Raw genomic sequence first — 19,658 nt, forward strand, 5'->3', positions numbered from 1 at the left:
TATTTTAAGTATCGTGTTTGTATCTGGCATTGGATTTCGTATCTGGGTCTTCAGAAATGTAAGGACTCGCCACGTGATCATGCTCGTTTCTCACGGTCGAGGCTTGCTCTGTGTGTTAACACTGATAGGGCCCCTGTTTAAAATTTTTCTTGGTGAAGAAGTGATGAAAATTTGGGTGATCCAGGTTGACAGTTAAAAACAGTTTCCTTAGAGCCCGCCATTATGTAACTGTCTCGAACAGACAAAAGCATATAATCGTGAAAAATTAAAATGAAGAATCGAAGAGGTAAACTAATTCATATTTGAAAAGAAGAATGAAAGTGACGCAAGTTCACCTGTTGATGATGATTTCTTTTTAGAAACTCTGAATCGGTCCGTTTGTTAAATTTAAAACGTCCAAATCAAAAGCGTCGTATTCGCCGAAGTAGCCATGGTTAAAAGTCGTTCAAGCGTGACAAGTTGTGAAAAAGTTTTATTTTCTACTCATCGCGGGTTTTTATGGTTTGGATAGAACGACTAGAGATATAACAAGATATAAACAGAGCTGATCGAGTTGGGGTCGAACAATAATTGACATCACATGGCAATAAAGGCCACAGACATTACAACTATTACTACTGCAAAAGCAAGAGTGACTCCAACGATTTCCGCTACCCGTCCCCTTTCAAAGGCTTGGTGCTTTGCCTTTAGTAATGCAGCCTTTGCAGTTGAATTAACCGGTTTCTGTACCTTCTCTGAGCCGGACTCCGAAGTCGTTGGTCTTAAGAGTTTATCCTCCACTTTAGGGCCTAAGCAATGAGGAGAGAGAGAATTGTTTCCATTGGACTGGCAAAGTCGATTAGCCAGGTAATGTTTATTCCGTTATAAGTCGAGACATACAAAAAGTTTATGCGAGAAATTTATCTGTTGGAAATTACTTATAGTGGTCAAATTAAACAGATATCCCTTGAAACCATGAATCTGTGTCGTGCCATCTGACTTTATGCGCATATCGCTCACTTTCATCACGTAACGTAAATATGTAACTGAGAGGGCTAGACCAATTTACACAATGTTTGAAGTTTTTTTCTCAAAGACCGGATAACGGAAATAGACCACACGGTATATTAAAATTAGTATTGCGGGATATTTTTGCGAGGTTGGCGACGCTACATTTTAAGTCCTGACTGAGGTTAGCGGTTTGAAAAAAGGATCTACCATAGAACGAAAGTCCCAGCTGATTTCAGCTCGGTACACATTTTCTACATCCTTGGTAAGTTACTTCAACAGCATTTATATAATACCCTTACCGCATAACTTCTCCGTGGAAAGAGTGATCAGTATTGTTCCGAGCAAACTGGATGGCGAGGCGCATTTGATATCTTGGACGTGTCTAACTAAAGGGAAGGGGTTTTTTGAGCCAAGAAGGCGTTCCCGAAGCCATTCCAGATTGCAGTCGCAGTGAAAAGGGTTTCCTCCGATAGACCTGTAAACAGATAAAAGTTAAGATCAAATAGTTTCGAAATCATCATAATGTCAGGATTCGTATTACGTATCAAGTAGTCGCCTGTCTTTTCCCAACTGAAAAACTTTTCGAAAAGAAAAAGGGTTGATTTCGCTTCCATTTTGCAGTGATGCTGTTTGTTCCCACCCAGTTCGAGTGATGTGCAAATAAAGGCTTCAATAAAGTCATGTGCATGACGAGGGAGAAATGAAGGTGTCTCATTTTGTGAGTTGCTCCATTTGGAAAAGGAGAGGTACTTTCACTTTATTTCGAAGGCGTCCGATTCTGGACTGCAGTTCTTTTCAGACGGCGTGTAATCTAAAATGACGTCCCCTTTTAGAACCGTTTCGATATTTCGTGGAAGTGATTTACTAGCTGTACGTACTCATGTGTAAGTGAATTTTTGGGCATGAAAACGTGATAACTATGTCATTTCACTTCAACTTTTCTGAGTACTTTTGAGTTGCAATGCAATAACGGAGATATTACATTTTCGATAGGTCCATTAACGTTATCTTTGTCATAGCAACACATCGCATGATAAATTAATTCTGCAGATTTAAAAAACAGACAGCATATCGTGTGACTCGCGAAAGGTTTCTCTATAGCTCCGTGGAGGAACTTCTGGTCAGTCTGTGGAACGTCAATGGTTCGAACTGCCTTATATTTCTTTACACTGTGAAGCACTATCGTTCGTGTCTCTGATTGGACGAACGATGTATTTTCACAGCCGTTCACTTCTAATCTTTGAATTGAAACGTAAAAAAATCTCAGTATGTTTGAAATAAAAAAACCATACCATGGAAAGTGCTTAAACGGTTTTTATTCACGAAACGCGATGCGTCAAAAGACTCACTCGTTCGCTTTTTTGATACATCGAAACTCGTGAATAACAATCCGAGAGTGCGCACAAACGGCGTTTGTGCACGCTCTCGAATAATCTCGATTTCCCTTGGCCCTCTTTTACGACATCTTGAAAAAACCTCACGGAGCGATTACTGTTCCTAGGGTAGTTACTAAATCACAAACATCAGCACAATACATATACCAAACACACTTACTTTTTTGCTATAAAAAAAACTGTTACAGTCCACAACTGAGTTAAGAAACAAATCAAATAATAGGACTTCTTTTAGACTCACAGGTGATGAAGGTGTTCTAGTTCCTGGATTGATTCTTCAAAAAATGTTGTGATGTTGTTTCGCTCCAAATTTCTGTTGAAAAATAAGGAACTTATAAATTGAAGGAGGAAAGGAAGATGGATAGAAAACTAGAAAAAAATGGGAAGAAAAATGGGCGTCTACTTACATAGATTGAACAGTTCTGTAACCATCACCAAATTGAATACTTGAGATGTTGTTTCCGGAAAGATCTCTGTAAAGGATTATTAATTCTGAACGACTCACAATAATTCGCGAATGAATGTACGCTTATTTTGTACAGATATAATTTTTTAACTTACACAGTTACAACTTCCCAGCTTTCTTTCACTTCAGGGATTGCAAATATTCCTGCGTTGCGACACTGAAAAAATTTCCTGTCTTTGTAAAATCTACATCCCGTTGGATAGCCTTCTGCGATATCATCAGAAACCGAATGCGGAACTTTTTCCCCGGACTGTGCTCCACAAAGAGAATATTGGAGAAAAATCAAGACAAAGATTGATGCGAAAAGAGTTTTGGCCATTGCAGAAACAGTGGCGGTTTTTGAAACTTCATTTTGACGTCAAATTGAACGGTCGCTGAGCGCGCTATTCGCGCATGCGATAAAAGCGCGAACTTTTTCTACAACGTTATATTTTCATTCGATTTTATTTCAGTCTTTGCGTTTAATTACTCGAGATTTTTGGGATTAAAACCTGCAGTTTTGGCCTACGCTTGACTTAATTAAAAATTTGCGTTATTAGTCATTTTTCAAATGCGCGCAGCGTCAATGTTTCAAACTCCGATTTTTTCGCCTGACAAGTAATCTGTTTGGTAGACCTTTGTCAAGAAAGCTATTTCGAATTAGGAAACTTTATTCAATGAAAACTGAGCTGGCGCATTCATAAATTTTTGTTCCGTTAAAAACGAGTTTCGAAGAAAAGATAACAGATAAAAAATTAGCTTATGATTGAAATAAAAGTTCCAATTATTTTTAACGTTATGTCTTTAACATTACGTACTTTCTTTGGCAATTAGGTTGACGTTGCAGTTTATTACGTCACTCGTTGAATCGGTTAAAACAAAAACTCTGAGATGTGACGACGAAAAACCGAGACCGAAATGGGCGGCGCTTGGCGAATGCACATCTTGGTGTTGCTATGTTGTGTGTTTATCATCTCGACCAACGGAAAGAAGAGCGCCTTCTCCAGATGCAGAGTGCGTCGGTTTGAAAAAAAGCTTGATTGCAGAGGGGTTGGATTCAGCAGGATCCCTAAGATTGACAAAGGAATACTGATAGCGTATGTGAAATACTTTGGTTACAAATTGATTTCGTTTTGTTAAGAATCAGTTGAAGTCAATTCGCTCCGTTCCCGCGCTTTAGGTAGTTGGTTTTTCAGTCACTTTGAGTTCTGGCTGGCTCTTTGGATTATTTTCCTTTTGGTTGACCGTTGTGATAACTGTGTTGTTACCACACTCAATCAGAAAACGCTCTTAACAACTATCGTACAATGCTTTTAATAAGGTTTTATATATCATTGTCTTTGCTATCCATTGAAAGGCAGCTCATTTTCCACAGAGATTTTACAGACAACTATATAACACACTTCACCAAAGAGGATTTGGGACGCCTTAGAAAGTTACAAAAAGTGTGAGTATTCGTCCATGTAGATTGGTGTAGTGTGTACTTGAACGAAGTGGCCCATCCAGCTAGAGCTTATCCCGGTTTCCATGGGATGAAGCGATTAGGAATATTACAACTACATCGCAAATTTACCCCAGCATTTCTCCAGTAGCCAGGCTTCCATGGTACCCAGTGATACTCTTATCTGGAGAGAGGTTCCTGCGGGGTTCCTGCGTACTAACCGCAAGGTCACCAAGTCTCTTACACTCAATGAGAGTATCTTGATAATTATGAATTTTTCCAAAACTCTAGATCTATCAGGAAAAATCTATATATGATTATTCGGTGAAATGAAATCATTCCTGATTTAAAAGTCAAAGGTTATCAATCGCCTTTGGTATGGAGCTTCCCTGTTATGAAGGTTATCCCAAAAAAGTTTAAAAAAAAAAAGTGGCCATAAGCCATTGAAAAACTGCTGAAATTTTTTTCCAGAGAGTCAAATTGTGTAAAAAATTTTTTTCTTTTATTTTTTTAAGCTTAAGACTCAGGGGTTTAGTTATTCATTCATTCAATTTTTTATAGTTATCTAAATGGGAACCCATTGCATTGTGACTGTAATCTCGAAAGGCTTAGACTTGGCCGGAAGAATCTGCCTGTAATTCAAGATGTGGATAATATTCAGTGCAAAACACCTTATCATCTTCGAGATAAGCCTTTGAACTCTCTCTCCGATCTCTGCGGTAAGTTTGTTTTTAAGTAGGATAAAGTTTTTGTGTCCCAACAGAAGCTACAACAATCGCGCAAAGGGCATAGCTAGCATTGAGGGTTACTCCTCTAAAAAGGGGCAGTTTTCAATCAGAAGATGGATTAACACCATCACTAGGCAAGATGGCATTGGTTTTAAGGGGCGCAAGTTTCTAAAGAAACTGTGGTGCTACGTCGGTGGGAGAGTATAGCAGGTAATTTAGTGTTAACAACTCAGTTGTTAACACTAAATTCTGATTGGCTGTACAAGACTAAAGCTGACAAAAATGTCAAACCTTTAAAGTTCATATTTAACAAATAGATTCCAAGTTGTCGTGCGTCTGTTCAGTGATAGATCACAGATGACGTCAAAATGTGGTAAGAACTAAAAAGTGACACACGAGGCGCAGCTCGACTACGTCTCGTGTTTCTCCCTACACTTCTTTCGTGCTCTAGCCGCTTACTGTGTGCTTTACAACAGAATAGAGCACAGCCAAGGCTTCTCTATTTGTTAAATTATCTGTTTTATTGGTTTTACTTCACCCTGCTTTGTGATTGGTCCAGAAGACTCATAGAAAATTCACATCGTTTTCAGGTCTAAAATAGATATAGTATGTATTTATAGGGTAATTAAAAATATCTCAATAAATTATCTTTCTTCTTTTTTGCTTGTAGGTTATGGCAGAATTATGCTTGATCACAATAGTTCTTTGCCAAACGAAATAAATTCTTTGCCAAACGAAAATAGTTTTTTGCAAGACGGAAAAAGTTCTGTAGGAAAGGGAAAAGGTAGGGAAATTTACAACTGGTCTTCGTACTTGACTGGCATGTTAACACAATTTCATGACAAATCCCTAAAGTTAGTTCACCAATTCAACACCAGCTAAGATTCAAAACAGGAAAAGAATAATAATAATAATAATAATAATAAGTTTTTGGGCGTATTTAGAAAACTAAACGCGCTTTCATTACTATTTAGAAAAAAATAAATTGATTAAAACCTACAAAATGTTTCTTATAACAGTAATAAAGAAAATAAATGAAATAATTAATTAAGAATTGGGTGGCATGAAAGCGAGGTACAGTTCCACGTAAAATAATTTTAAAAAAAAACTCCCGAAACAAGAATGTTTTGAGGGCAAATTTAAAAGATAAAAGAGATGTTGTATTTTTAACAGAACCCGCTAGACTGTTCCATAATATAGGTGCGAAGAAAGAAAAGGCACGTTCACCGTATGTCACAGAGTTCACAGTAGGGACGGTAAAAAGTAGTTTAGAGGATGAGCGTTGGCTTCTTTGCTGGTGGTATTGTTGTAGGAGGGACGACAAGTAGGCTGGACAAAGTCCATGGATAATTTTGAAAGTGATGAGCAGAACTTTGAATATAATCAGTGACTTAACAAGTAGCCAGTGTAGTTCTCGAAGGGCAGGTTTGATGTTCTTATCGTTTAGTTTCATTGATAAGACGTGCTGCAGTGTTTTGAATTCTTTGAAGTTTATCCAGTTCCTGTTTTAGAAGACCACGAAGGATACTATCACATGATACTTCTAGAGCATTAACGAACAGTTTGAGAATCTCTGTATTATGAAATGTAGAATATCGATTTGGCCAGGCCAAAAAGAAGAGCTTCTGAAGTTTTTCTTTTCCCTCACTCGTTCGATAAATGAAATTAAGTTGGCGATAAAAGAAAGCACGGCCTTAAGAACACTCCTTGAAGACCACCATCTTGAGTACGCGTGAAGATCAGTATCTATTCACTAATTTCCAATAAAATCATTGGCACATACGGCGAGTAATAACGAACAAAAAGCGAACATATCGAATTAGGCACGGAATGGCCGCCACGTTGCGACGTCCCGTGGTTATAAAATCTGATAACTATCCCGGACCGAAGAAGTCGGCGAAGTAAATTGAACAAATCTAATTTCCGAAGGACAGCAAAAATTAACCACTCATCGCTGTTGTGATCGTTAAAAAAATAAGAATGTAGATTTGGGTATATTTTGGAACTACTGAAATCTTTTCATAACAAGGAAGGTGATTTCCTAATTATTCTAGCCTGCGTAGCCTGGCTCTTAGGGAAGAAGGAGGGAAGGGAAGGGGGAGGGAGAGGAGGGGGGAGGGGGAGGGGGAGAAAAGAGCCTTCCTTCCCCCCCTCCTCTTTTCCACTTCCCCTCCCCTCCCCTCCCCTATCCTCCGCTTTTACCCTTACCCTCCCCTCCCCTCCCCTCCCCTCCCTCCTCCTTCAAGGCCAGCTATGCAGGCTATAATTATTCCCTTCTTTTGACCTTTTACTCTTTCATTTTTTTTGTGCCAATGCAATCAGGTAGATATATTTTTTATTTTGTTTTACGCTAATACAGTTACAAGCGTTCGCATGATGAAGGAATTGATTCCTTTTTTCGATGAGTTTCGTATTCTCCCCTTTAAACAGATGGCAGCATTAACTGCAGAAGTAACATAAACTGCCCAACTGGCAGAGTTTGCACCAACCATACATGCCAGTGTAGGGACGGCTATTATGAAGAGGGAGGGAATTGTGAGGACATAGACGAATGTATGAGCGGATCTCACAAATGCGGTAAAGTCAGCGCTTATTGCAAGAACAATGTGGGAAGTTACACCTGCGAGTGTACCCCGGGTTTCAAAATGGAGAACGAAGTATGCGTAGGTCAGTGTATGTTCTAAGTTTTTGATAACTAAGCTGTTATGAGCGCTTTTCAATAGAGTGTCGTTTAACCAAAACCAAAGCAATTACAACAGCCAATCGGAAGAAAGGAAAATAACTTTAAGAGCCAATGAGAACTCAAAGTATAAACAACCAAACTGCCTGAAGCGCGGGAAAACGCGGGCAATCACGTCGTAATTGGTTTTAATTTTGCATCTGATTGGTTGAGAAAGTAGCGCGAGTTTCTGGACCAATCACAGAGCGATGTAAAGCAAAACCAAGGAAATTCCCGATTACTTTTGTCACTCAATTGAAAATTGCTCTGTAGCAAAAAATGTTATCCATTTTTATCTTAGTGAAAGGCAAACTCTTGGTAAAACCATACTTTACAAATCTTTCTGCAAAGCCTCAGTACACAATAAATAGGTATCAGATTCTTTGATATGAGGTGAGAGCTGTGAGCTGAAAGAGACTGATACGACAAGATATGGAGACGAGACAGGGTGCGTCATTCTTAGAAAAGGTAGAGCCTCTTTTCGTTCAAAGGTCGATTGTGCAATAGACCATTTTAAGGTTGTGTACTTAGCCGCCAAGCCTTTAATTTGGAGTGAGGCTGAAGGTGACCTTGTTGTGATTAAGACCAGTATCGAGTTAGCATTGACAAAAAAGCAATTTGCATTTGAAAAGCAACAAGGTTTGTATCATAACAAGGTCAACCTTGGCCTCACTCCTGTTCAAAGACTTGGAAACCAAGCACACAACTGTAAAATGGACTATTGCATTCCCTCTGCATTCCCACGACCGTTAAAGAAAAAACAGCACAAAACAAACAGCCATAAAACAGAAGGGAAAGATCGTAAATAGTCACTCTTAGGTTAGCTTCATCTTGTTTTGAACAAATCAGATAAGCTCGCATAAAACCAAAGCATAGATATCACTGCAACATTTCAAAGCTTCCATCCACTTTTTTATTGTTTTGAATGACATAAACTTTATTTTTTAGATATCAATGAATGTGACGACCCGTACGTGTGTGGCGAAGATGTAAGCTGTGTCAACTCTCCAGGCAGTTTTGGTTGTGAATGTCTTGGTGACATGAAAAATGGGTATTTCTATGTCCCTGAAGTGAAACAGTGTATAGATGTCGACGAGTGTAAGCTGCAGCCCTGTAATCAAAACACCAGCACATGTAAAAACTCCCATGGCAGCTATAAGTGTGATTGCAAACCTGGCTACAAGACTAAAGAATCACATCAATGCATAGGTAATTAAATAATTGTATTTACTCAGTAGTTTATGATGGGGCGAAGCCCTTCTTTTGAGTCTTTCCTCATTTTATCGCTTCTCTCTACAATAGTGTGTCGAATTTCGGAATTGCCTTTGGCTTCTTTTTAAAAACTAGGCCTGGTGCTCAACCATGTGTATGAAAACGAGTTTAAGTTATATGTGAATGAAAACTTACAATCATATGAAAGGATGAGCACCAGGACTTGCTTTGAAATAGAGGCCAAAGGTAATTCGGAAATGGGCATTTGCTATGTGAAAAACTTTTGTGCCGTCGATCCATCAAATCTTCACTGTAATATTAGTGATGATAATCACAATAGTGGTTGGTGTAAAAAAGTTCAGCTCAGAATCAGTGTGGCTCATGTGTTGTATCGATTCGCGAATGCATACACTTCTGACTCTCCCAGATCAAAATTTTCATTCTCCTTACTGTCAATCGTGCAATTCTTATAATGTTAGTTCAGATAATTTAGTATTGGATCAACTAATTATCCCCAAATTGATATTTTTCTTTATTCTCATTTTTATTAGGTTGTTGTTGCATTGATATTTTAAGGAGAAATTCCGTCTTGGTCACTCATGGGAGTTAAAGGGTTAAAGAAATTTTCAATTGAGTATTAAAAGTTATCCGGGTTTACGTATTGGTTTTGAATCACTCCGCTCTCTGATTGGTCCAGAAAACTCGTGCTATCCTCTCAACCAGTCACATACAAGACGCAAATCAAACGTAACTTGGTAATATGCGTTTCCCCGCGCTTTTCGCGGTTGGCTCGTTTTTACTCTGAGTTCTAATTGGCTCTTAAAGGTATCTTCCTTCGCTCAGATTGGTCGTTACGATCACTTTGCCTTTGCTTTTGCGACAGTCAATTGAGAATTCTTTGAAAGAGATTGTCTCTCGGTACAACGTGACGAAGATATTTCCGGCTAAATTTAGCCACGTTCTTAATTGTAGCTTATTGGAATTTACGAGAGTGACACTCGGGGCACAATATTTCATTTTTATTGACATATCAGACATCGATGAATGCACGGAAACTGCAAAATGTAAAGGCCAGCATAGAACTTGCTCCAACACGGTAGGATCCTTCCTTTGTCGATGTGGTGCCGGCTTCATTTTCGACGAATTTGCCACTAAATCTGACGACAAATGCAAAGGTTTGTGCTTTTATCGGTCGCGATTTCTTACTTTTGTTTAGCCGTATTTACGGAACAAGGATTTGAATACTGGGAAAACTTTTAAACGAGAAACGGTAGGAGGGGAGGAGGTGGACAAAAAGCTTGGCAATATAGGGGGGAGGATGTTGGAATGGGGGAAGAGCCAACTTATCACAGTTTCAGTGGCATGAAGCCATAAGGACGAAATGCTATTTAATCGTAAGATCTCCCACGCCCCCTCTCCCCGCCCTGTGGGAACTGCAAGATTTGAGACGAGTCGGGGAGAGGTTTGCCGGGAGTCTGGCACTGTTTACCAGTACCGGACCCCCTGAAGACCCCTCACCGTCTCGCGTTGCACATGCATCAAGCCTTATGCCTCATAGTTTCCATTGGACAAAGAAACGCCCGTGCTGCAGCGCTTTTAACAAGGGCCTGCTTGCACGTTGACTTAAAGGTGACAGTGAGATCGACTACAGTTCTCTTATACCTTGACCATTGATTCCTTCTTGTCTGCCTTACAGACATAGATGAGTGCAAGACAAGGAAACACAACTGCGAGAAACAAAGTCACTGCCGTAACATACAAGGTAGTTTTAAATGCGAGTGTCCAGATGGTTATAACAAGGATGGCCTTAAATGCCGGCCCACGTGGTTTACTCGCTGGTTCACTCCCAAGATCTTGTTGAGGGACCTTAAAAATGGGGCCTTGGACACCCTCATCATTGCAGGTGGTGCTTGCCTCATAGTTCTGGTTCTGTTTCTTATTTTCGTTGTAAGATGTTACAGAAAATGTAGAAGAATGTGTAGCAGAAAACCTGGATATAAAGGTAAGAAACGGAATTAATATTTTGTAATCTTCAGTCAGCAGACATGATCCTTGGGAAGAAGTGAATTGAATTAATGAAGTGAATCAGGCCTACTTTAAATTAACTATTTCTTCTCGGAATTGTGTTTTAGATCAATATTACTACCCTGAGGAAGTGTACGATCCTGATCAGATGTTCTTCGCTGAAAATGAAGGAATGTACTATCCAGACGAGATGGCCTACCATGGAGACAGTACGATGTATCCCGAGGGATATCCCGTGGATGGGATGTATCCCGAAGGATACCCTGCGGATGGGATGTATCCCGAAGGATACCCTGCGGATGGGATGTATCCCGAAGGATATCCTGCGGATGGGATGTATCAAGAAGGATATCCCTCGGATGGGATGTATCAAGAAGGATATCCTGCGGATGGAATGTATCAAGAAGGATATCCCGAGGAAGAGTATTATCCCGAGGGAATGGACGATGCCACGGGCGGCCTTGGAGTGGCTGGAAAGAGTATTTTTAACATAGACGGTAAGGATCCTTCTGAGAACGTTCCGGTAACGTTTTATGAAGATGACAATGAAGATCTTTCTGATGAACACCACTGATACATATTTGGCTTTGAGTGTACCCTTTTATTCAGCTCGGCAAGAAGACTTAAGTTTTGTTTCAATCCTTTAAATAACCTTGTTTTGCCTGTAACTTTTATTCCCTTTTATGTCTTGAATCTGACCTGTATCGAACAGTTTTTTTTCTGGATTTCGTCTGTTCGGACTTTTACCGCTCGGCTATTAGCAATGTTGTTGCTGTAGTCTCAGTGTTTACCTTTGTGCCGGATACAAGGATACTTTTTCGCTTCCAAGATTGCATGTTAACATGGACTAAAAGTCTACCCTCTCACCTTGAATATTTATATATTAAGCCTTTCTACATCTCAATTTCTCCTTTTGTTAAACCTAGAAGTGCTCTCTCTTTTTTCCCCATTTATTCCTCGATATCCTGTAAGCTTCCAATATCCAGTTATCAATGAATCACACATTCATTAGTCACAATTAAAGTTCTGATGCAAAACGCTCTGTTTATGATTGTCCTTCACCATTCCCTTTCTAAGTTCTTAATTAATATGATAATGTTCTTGCTGTGATACCCTCCCTTGAAGGTTTTTCCTCGCCTCCTCCCCCCCTCCCGTTAACCAAGTAGTAACCTTTTATAATCCTTAGTTTTCCACGGACTTTCCCTGCGACATTACCTGATAATTTCTTTAAATTCTTCCTTATGTTCCTTGATGGGCTGTGGTAGTGTTTTTAAGCATAAGTTCGTGCCTGTGTAAGCATGCGGGAGTGCTGGGCGGGGTTCGGCCGGTGGAAACACTTGACTTCTGTAGGATGATAACAAATGCAACCCATAATATTATTGGCGCTGATGTTATGTCAGTTTCACTGGCGTGAAAACCACAAACATACTGATTTCTTTTATGAAAAGGAGAACATGAATTATTTCAGGTTTCATGATCGCTGGTTTTCAAATTAAACCGTCTGGGTCATTTGCATTTCCTCTACCTCTTCCTGCGGTTACAGGCCATTATCCATCAATAACACAATTGATAAAACAAGTGAACTACACGAAGTTTGAAATAAAAAAAGAACATTTATTTCCATCTCTTTGCTTTAGCAAGGCATTCCAATTTCTCCACGAGCAACAACATGGAGACGGGAAGAAAAACATTACATAATGCAATAATTAACATGTGAAGGGAACTAGGAAAGTATTATTTTACCAAAATATTTAAGAATGATCTCTTCATTAATTAATAAGAAACTAATCTGTACAGTTCACAAACTCTTCACATTAGAAAACCAAGCTCTCTCTTCAACGAATACAGGCTCTTACACTAGGCCATCAGGAAATTCAGGTGGAAATTATTGTTCTATGACAAAACATCACAAATCTTTGATCAAATGGAAACTTTGCTTTTGCTGAAGGAGTTAGAAACTATTATCATTTTTTCAATTTTCATGAAATGTTCTTTTTTTCTTTCCAGGCATAGTGATCATCTGAGAAAACACCTTGTTTTATTAAGCTCCATTTTTACTTAAAAGTTTCCACCCACAAGTTTTCTCAGCAGCAGCATTGCTGGAGAAATTCATAGAGGCATTCCGTTATAACACCCTTTGTTCACAAACTGATACAATCCAGTATTTAAACAAGTGACTTTGGTGACAAATAATTTCCAAGGACAAAATTCTTTTGGGTGGATGACCTGGCTAACATTATCTTTGCTTAAGAGTTATCATGACAAAAAAAAGTATTAGTGACAGTGGAATTGTTACAGGAAACTCATTAATTTAAATGCAGCTTTAAAACAAAATGATGTCAGAAAAATTGCAATACCCTGACAAGAAAGATGGCATGCAATATTAAATCCACTTCTCACTACAAGAGCATAAAAAGGAAAGTTAACATGTTAGTAAAACCTTTATATTTCAAAATGGCTATAGGAAAGCAATGCCAAAAGACCAGTCCAACTGCATCACAACATGACTAAGTTTTTTTTTTCCTGTCATAAATTAAATGTGATGGCTTCTTTGATATTCTGATCTAAGCTTTCACCTCAACTATCTCAAAGAGCCTTCTCAAGTGTTGAGCCTCATTCACACTTACAACAAAGTACATCACTGCTCTGTTTGCAAATAACAATAGAAACTTTTTTTTGCAGTATCTCATTGCAAATTTATGATGTTGTAAGTGGTCTGATTTCAACCTACCAAATATACTATTTTGCCATCAATTATTTCAATGCACTTTTCCAAAACTGAGGCAGAAATGACCAGAAGTTTCTAAAGGAGAATTTATGTACACTTGATTGTTTTTTTTTTCCTTCAATTAAAATGTAAGCAGAAAATCTTTTCACCTCAAGACGAGATGAAGAGAAAGGCAAATGTGAACAGGTAAACCTCTTATGGCATAAAAAAAAATGATCACATAAGAGAGCTTGTTTAGAAGAGTTTGCCCATTATTTCAATTTGGAATTTTCTGTTGTTTTTTCCTCCCCATGTTAACAAAATCTCTATATCTTTTCTCTAATTACCTAGCTGACTTCAACCAACTTTCACTCCCAACTTCTCTAAAACTTTAAGTCCTTTCTCTTGATATTCTTGCCGTGTCATCCAGAATCCTTCTTTGTCCTTCATAATGTCAGCCAGCACAGCACCACCAAGGAACACCATGTGTTTCCTTCTGGGTGGATCTTCAATTCTGATTTTAAATTTCTGTGAATAATGATGAAAATAGCAAAAAAGTGAACTTGGTTTAAGGAAACTTTTAATATACATTCTAATTTCTTGATAACATAAGACAAGCCCAAGACATAAAGACTGACCAACTAACTGCACACAACCTACCATTCCTCTCCACTCTGATGAAAGACTAACAATTGAAATGTCAGCTTTAGAAACTGTTTACTGTGGCTAATTTCATTATCAACTCAGTTGATAATCAACCAAATTATCTTCTACAACAGCAAGAACTTTGAAAGGTTCATGATCATATATCTAATTTCTGAGGTCTCTCTAGTCCACAATATGTTTCAGAGCATGAATTATTGCAGATTTCATTTCTGATATCAAGATGCCAATTGTGACAGTAACCTTTGGAAATTTTCACAATTTGAGAGAGGACCTTTCCTAACTACCTAGTTAGATCAAATTGATGTTATTCAACTAATTTATTCAATCATTGTTCAAGTTGTGTCTTTTGGCATGAACCAAAAAAAAAAAAAAACAAAAGAAAAGAAAAGGGGAGCGATTAAGGTGGTTACACACCGACAATTTTGTGGTATCTCCCTTAAGAACTCTCTCCAGATACAACTGTTTGATCTCCCTCTCTAGCCTGCTTGGTAGGCCAGGGTACATAGTGGTACCACCAGACAGAACAATGTGCTTGTAAAAGTCTGCTCTGGTATCAATGTCTGCAGCCTGGATGGTGTTGAACAGGAGCTCTGCCACACCCACTCCTTCAATGTTGATGAGATGGGGTTGAAACAATGCCTCAGGTGCTTCAAATCGCTCACCACTCATCTTCACAACCCGTCCATCTGGAAGCTTACAAAGAGGAATGACTTATTACAAGAAGAAATTATCAAGCCTTTTTTCCTTAGCTGAGAGTTGTACTAGAATTGATGAAATCTTGCCTTGAAAAATAAAAAACTTGACTCGTACTAAAAATTTGGCAGGATTTGTCATATGCTTAGAGATGAAAGTTCTTGCCTAGCAGTTAAGTGGTGAGAGGCAGACAACAAGGAAAATAAAAACTTCAACCAAACTTGAATACCAAAGTGCCACACCCACTGAACTACATACCCTGAAACTAAGCCTGCACATGTTCATCAACCTTTCAGCCTACCATGAGTTTCACAGTTTAGTTGGTAAATAAAAAGAATTTTATTAAGAATACTAAGTTTGCAAGTAATGATTCCCTAAAACTCAATAAAAAAGTTACTGATTTTTCTTACCAGGGAGAGCAGATTGAAATAATGACCAAAAATGTCTCTAGGACTTACTGTGTACTGTTCTACAAGAACTGTTGTTTCTAAGGCCAGCTTTTGTTCTTGTTCAATGTTGTACCTTAATATAACAAATGTAATATATAATAAGCAGACAAAATGAACATTGAAATGAACTGCTTTACCAAGCTTTATCTTCGTGTGAACACAATGGGATTTATACTCTACACTTTAGACTTGATTTCGGGAGCCTAAGGAAAAAGGTTTATCTAAAGGAGTTAACTTACATTTTAATTGAGATATTTGACTATTTGTATCAAGGCATGGATAAAAATTCTACCTACCCGACATAACAGAGCTTTTCTTTCATCATACGGACAGTTTCAAAGTCAGCAGTGTGGTTGAATGCATATCCGCGCAACAGAAGCAACTGTCAAACAAAGACAAACTTATCATTCAAAATACAGGAGAGCAAATGGTAACGTTGTAAAATTTTTCTTTGCACTTTGCATTGGTTTAACCCTACCACAATATTTTTAAGCAGTCCTTTTTATGATAATGAGTAATTTTTCATGGAGGAAATACTACTTGGAGATATTAATGATTGCCATAACTGTGTCATGGGAAAATGCAAAGGATTTAAGTGAAAGAAAAAAAGCCAAAAAGGGGATCAATTATTTAGATGAACTACCTTCTCAGGATCTTAAAAAACCATCATTTGACACTGAACTTCCTTTTACATTTTCTTTCATGTCTAAACAACAGGAAAACCCTTCCCTTTAGTTGCACAGAATGAGAGGCTCCTTATTGTTAAGAAACTTTGAATTCTTTCATTCCTTGGGATCAATTTAGTACCAAGAACAAAGAAAAGATAAACACACCTGATTAGCTTTGGATTGAAACTTTTTGCATTATTCTGTGAAAACGACGGAGCAAGTGGGTTAAGGTTAATAGTTACCTTGATAAGATATTTGGTAATATCTCGTCCAGCTATGTCTAATCTCCTGGTGAGATGAGGCAGAGCAAAGCCTTCATAAACTGGGCAGATATGAGTCACTCCATCACCAGAGTCTATTACCACACCAGTCAGCAAACCTATAGATGGTAAGAAAAAATTGTTTTGTATGTCCAACGAATGAAGACAATTTACCATATTACAATATGGCAAAATAAGAAAGAATAGTTAACAACCACTTTGGAAGTCATCAGTAAAGTCAATTCATTTGAATTGAACACTAACTCCTTTTCAGGTTGTCAAAATAACAGCCACTGTCACTCACATCATTGTTGAAATGTCATTCACTGTCATAACCTTAATAAAAACCTAAGTGCTATACTTGATATAATACAAAAAGTTAAAACAGGATAGGGGCAGTACACATAGTAGAGTTAGGTACTACAACTACATGTACAAAGATGCCAATCTAAGTCAACTTATGCTATGATCACTATCTACTCACCTTGTGCGTACAAAGTTAAAACAGCCTGAATAGCGATATAAACACCTTCAAATTGGTAGTTCTCAAACATGACCTGTATTAACAAATCAAAAATTGAGAAAATTTATTTCATCATACCAGCTATGATTCAATATAAACATCATTTCTACTTGTGATTCGTTGTTAAGATGTAGTTATACTTTTTATAGGGACCCTCTCCAAAAGTAATCAATGCAAGTTTTCTGTTAGTTCAAAAGTAATTTCAAAATCTGAACCAGTACTGAGATTTTGAAGTCAAATTTGACCCATTGATTATTTCTGGGACAGCAGTTCAAAATTTCAACAAGCAAAACAATAGGCCACCAAATGGTCATTTTCCCTCTAGATCTATGACAATCTCAGGCTTAAGAGAAAGTCACCACTTTGTAATGTTAGCTCAATCATACCCAGGAATTCTAAAGAAAAAGATTATTTTCTCAATACAAGGATCTCAATGCCAATTCTCCTTTTTGTCTACTGTACATTTTCTAAAAATTTTAATTCTGAGAATCTGGTTTCAAATCAAATATTACCCAAGTGATATAACTTTATTCCCTTCACCTGTCTGCTTACTGCTAATAGTAAATTTATATTGTATCAAATTACCTCTATGCCACTCCTGTGAGTGAAAGTTTTGAATGGTTTGTAAGCTCAAGATTTTTACTCACAATAAAGTTAATTTTTCATTGTCTTATCTGCTTTAATGTTATTGAGAGCTTCCCCATCAAATAAAATTAGCAGCAAAGGGAGAACTGGTCTCAGTACCCCAGAAAAAAAACCAAGACAAATATTATCCTTCTTTCACTACATGAGGAAATAACATCTTTATATTTCTTTGTAAATTTTTTATAAAACTGTTTAACTGGCTTTCAAATGCAAAGTGATTAAGCAATGAATTTGCCATGTTCTGTGAAGTAATTACCTTCAAAAGTAACAGCAATAAATAGATGAGATACCAAAGAACGAGTTATTACCCCAGCAGATGAGACTTGATGCAAGACACACTCACAGACAAGTTTAAGATATACATTTTCGTGGCATGAATTGTTTGTTCCTCTAGATATTGTGCTAATCTGCTAAGCCACTTGTGTTAACTTTTACAGATAAACTATAACCTTCACAACACTTTAAAAGTTTGCAAGAAACCTTGATCTAATTGTTCTCACTTAAAGCATAAGCTTCATCAAGTGAGCTTTTTGAAAATGAAACCTCAAGAGACCAAGAGTTGTGAACTTACCTGAATCATTTTTTCTCTGTTCTTCGTCGGATTCAAAGGCGGTTCGGTAAGCAGAACCTAAATTTAAAGACTAAATGAGAAAACCTGGACAAGAATTGTCAATTTAGTTTTAATGGGGCAATAAAACTTAAGTTAATTATTGTGCAGTAGGGGTACGATAACGAAAAAGTTATTTAATGCTCACTTTGCAATTCGTTGGATCAACGTTAAGCTTTGTTTCTCCAAACGTGTAGTCCCATACATGTTTCATGTCCTCCCAGTTTCGAACAATTCCATTATCCATTGGATAGTTCACTTCTAACATGTATCTTAGTTTGCTGGCTTCATCTCCAATCATCAGATCCTAAAGGGCGAAACAACGGATGTACAGTAGTTTTTGAAACACAACTTTTTCAGTTTGAACGAGAGTAAAGCTTGAACTTTTGAGTTAAATAAACGATGTCAAAACATGAAACACTAACCTTCACTTCAATATCTCCTACTTTCGCTGTGGATCTAATAATGGGTCTGCCCACCATCGAAGGAAAGATGTGAGCTGGGAAGTTTGAGCCTGCATATCCGCACTTGACAAACTGTAATTTAAAAATATTAAATCAAATTAGTTCGCTTTTAAACATCACTTCCAGCTGTGTAACAACTTATCATTTTACCCCTGTTCCATTGTCGCAAACGAGAACTTTATTTCCCTTGGCATCCATGACCGTGCTGTTCACACCGACCACTTTCGTCAAAACCAATATGGCCGCTGCTAACTTCCTCAACGCCGCCTTGTCACGTGATAGCTCGTTTCCTGGCACCTCCCCCAAGGCTGCCATCATGTACCTGCCTCGTTGGATGCTTTTGACTTGCTTTTTCTAGTATCACGAATTTATCAAATCTCGCACAAATGCGAAAAAGGCTCTGTCGGTCAAAATATTTTAGCCTGTCTTCATAATTTCTCACTAATCAGTTAAAAAAGAGAGTTTTAAACTTCAGCATTGTGCTAAGACTTTTTAATATCTCTACATCTTAATGTTACTCGTTCCTTGTAGTAAAATCACAGCAAAGAACTTGGAACAATTCACTGAAACCAGGCTATTTTCGTCTTCAAGTAAAGACATAGATACCTATAGCTTTCCGGCATCCAATTCCGTACAACATGGCGGCTACACCCTTGAACTTACTTCAGAAAATTTGAAGGAAGTCAAGGAAATGAAAGTCGGTTTTAGAGGCCCTAATGACCAAAGTCTTAGATTGCAGGAAATAATAACGCTGTGAAGCAATGGTGAGTTGCTAGCAATGGAAAAGCCATAGGGACGGTTTCTCCGGCCTTGTTTCGGCCGTCACTTTCCTTTTCGTGTTTGTTTTGCGTTTCACGTACCGCACGACGGTTTGTTTTCGCTTTGACTTTCCCCGTATATAGTGTCACTTCGTTTGTTCGATCTTCCCATTCCCTCCTACGAACCATTATCTCCTCATTGAACTTTCTTTATTTCCTCATTATTTTAGCTTCTTGTTGCATTTTCCTATGCCTCAAATTTTC

The 19,658-nt window shown here is 38.0% G+C and overlaps 3 protein-coding genes and 1 long non-coding RNA gene across 4 annotated transcripts; 1 reads left to right on the top strand and 3 right to left on the bottom strand.

The window, feature by feature from the left end:
• Positions 1-455: 455 nt before the first annotated feature.
• Positions 456-3,204, bottom strand: LOC113677453 (uncharacterized). Its single transcript, XM_089211118.1, has 5 exons — positions 2,946-3,204; positions 2,792-2,857; positions 2,626-2,697; positions 1,290-1,465; positions 456-788 (listed from the first exon to the last, which is right to left on the bottom strand). The coding sequence occupies exons 1-5, from the start codon at positions 3,167-3,169 to the stop codon at positions 577-579; spliced, it is 750 nt and encodes a 249-aa protein (XP_089067244.1). The 5' UTR covers positions 3,170-3,204; the 3' UTR covers positions 456-576.
• A 480-nt stretch (positions 3,205-3,684) lies between these two features.
• Positions 3,685-11,991, top strand: LOC149043050 (uncharacterized). The gene is made up of 9 exons (XM_089211119.1): positions 3,685-3,926; positions 4,205-4,276; positions 4,832-4,989; positions 5,669-5,782; positions 7,429-7,665; positions 8,666-8,926; positions 9,964-10,104; positions 10,626-10,931; positions 11,062-11,991. The coding sequence occupies exons 1-9, from the start codon at positions 3,748-3,750 to the stop codon at positions 11,526-11,528; spliced, it is 1,935 nt and encodes a 644-aa protein (XP_089067245.1). The 5' UTR covers positions 3,685-3,747; the 3' UTR covers positions 11,529-11,991.
• LOC113677494 (uncharacterized) lies at positions 9,935-12,300 on the bottom strand. Its single transcript, XR_016188095.1, has 3 exons — positions 12,170-12,300; positions 10,592-10,919; positions 9,935-10,086 (listed from the first exon to the last, which is right to left on the bottom strand). It is a non-coding gene; the product is annotated as an uncharacterized LOC113677494 (long non-coding RNA).
• A 247-nt stretch (positions 12,301-12,547) lies between these two features.
• Positions 12,548-18,966, bottom strand: LOC113677468 (actin-related protein 2-B). The gene is made up of 10 exons (XM_027194281.2): positions 18,787-18,966; positions 18,598-18,708; positions 18,321-18,479; positions 18,137-18,193; positions 16,882-16,954; positions 16,380-16,516; positions 15,766-15,851; positions 15,479-15,542; positions 14,742-15,020; positions 12,548-14,189 (listed from the first exon to the last, which is right to left on the bottom strand). Exons 1-10 carry the CDS (start codon positions 18,952-18,954, stop codon positions 14,019-14,021), a joined length of 1,305 nt encoding a protein of 434 aa, XP_027050082.2. The 5' UTR covers positions 18,955-18,966; the 3' UTR covers positions 12,548-14,018.
• Positions 18,967-19,658: the final 692 nt, after the last annotated feature.

The sequence above is a fragment of the Pocillopora damicornis genome, chromosome 7 (genome assembly GCF_964200805.1).
Source record: "Pocillopora damicornis chromosome 7, jaPocDami1.2, whole genome shotgun sequence".
Taxonomy (NCBI): domain Eukaryota; kingdom Metazoa; phylum Cnidaria; class Anthozoa; order Scleractinia; family Pocilloporidae; genus Pocillopora; species Pocillopora damicornis.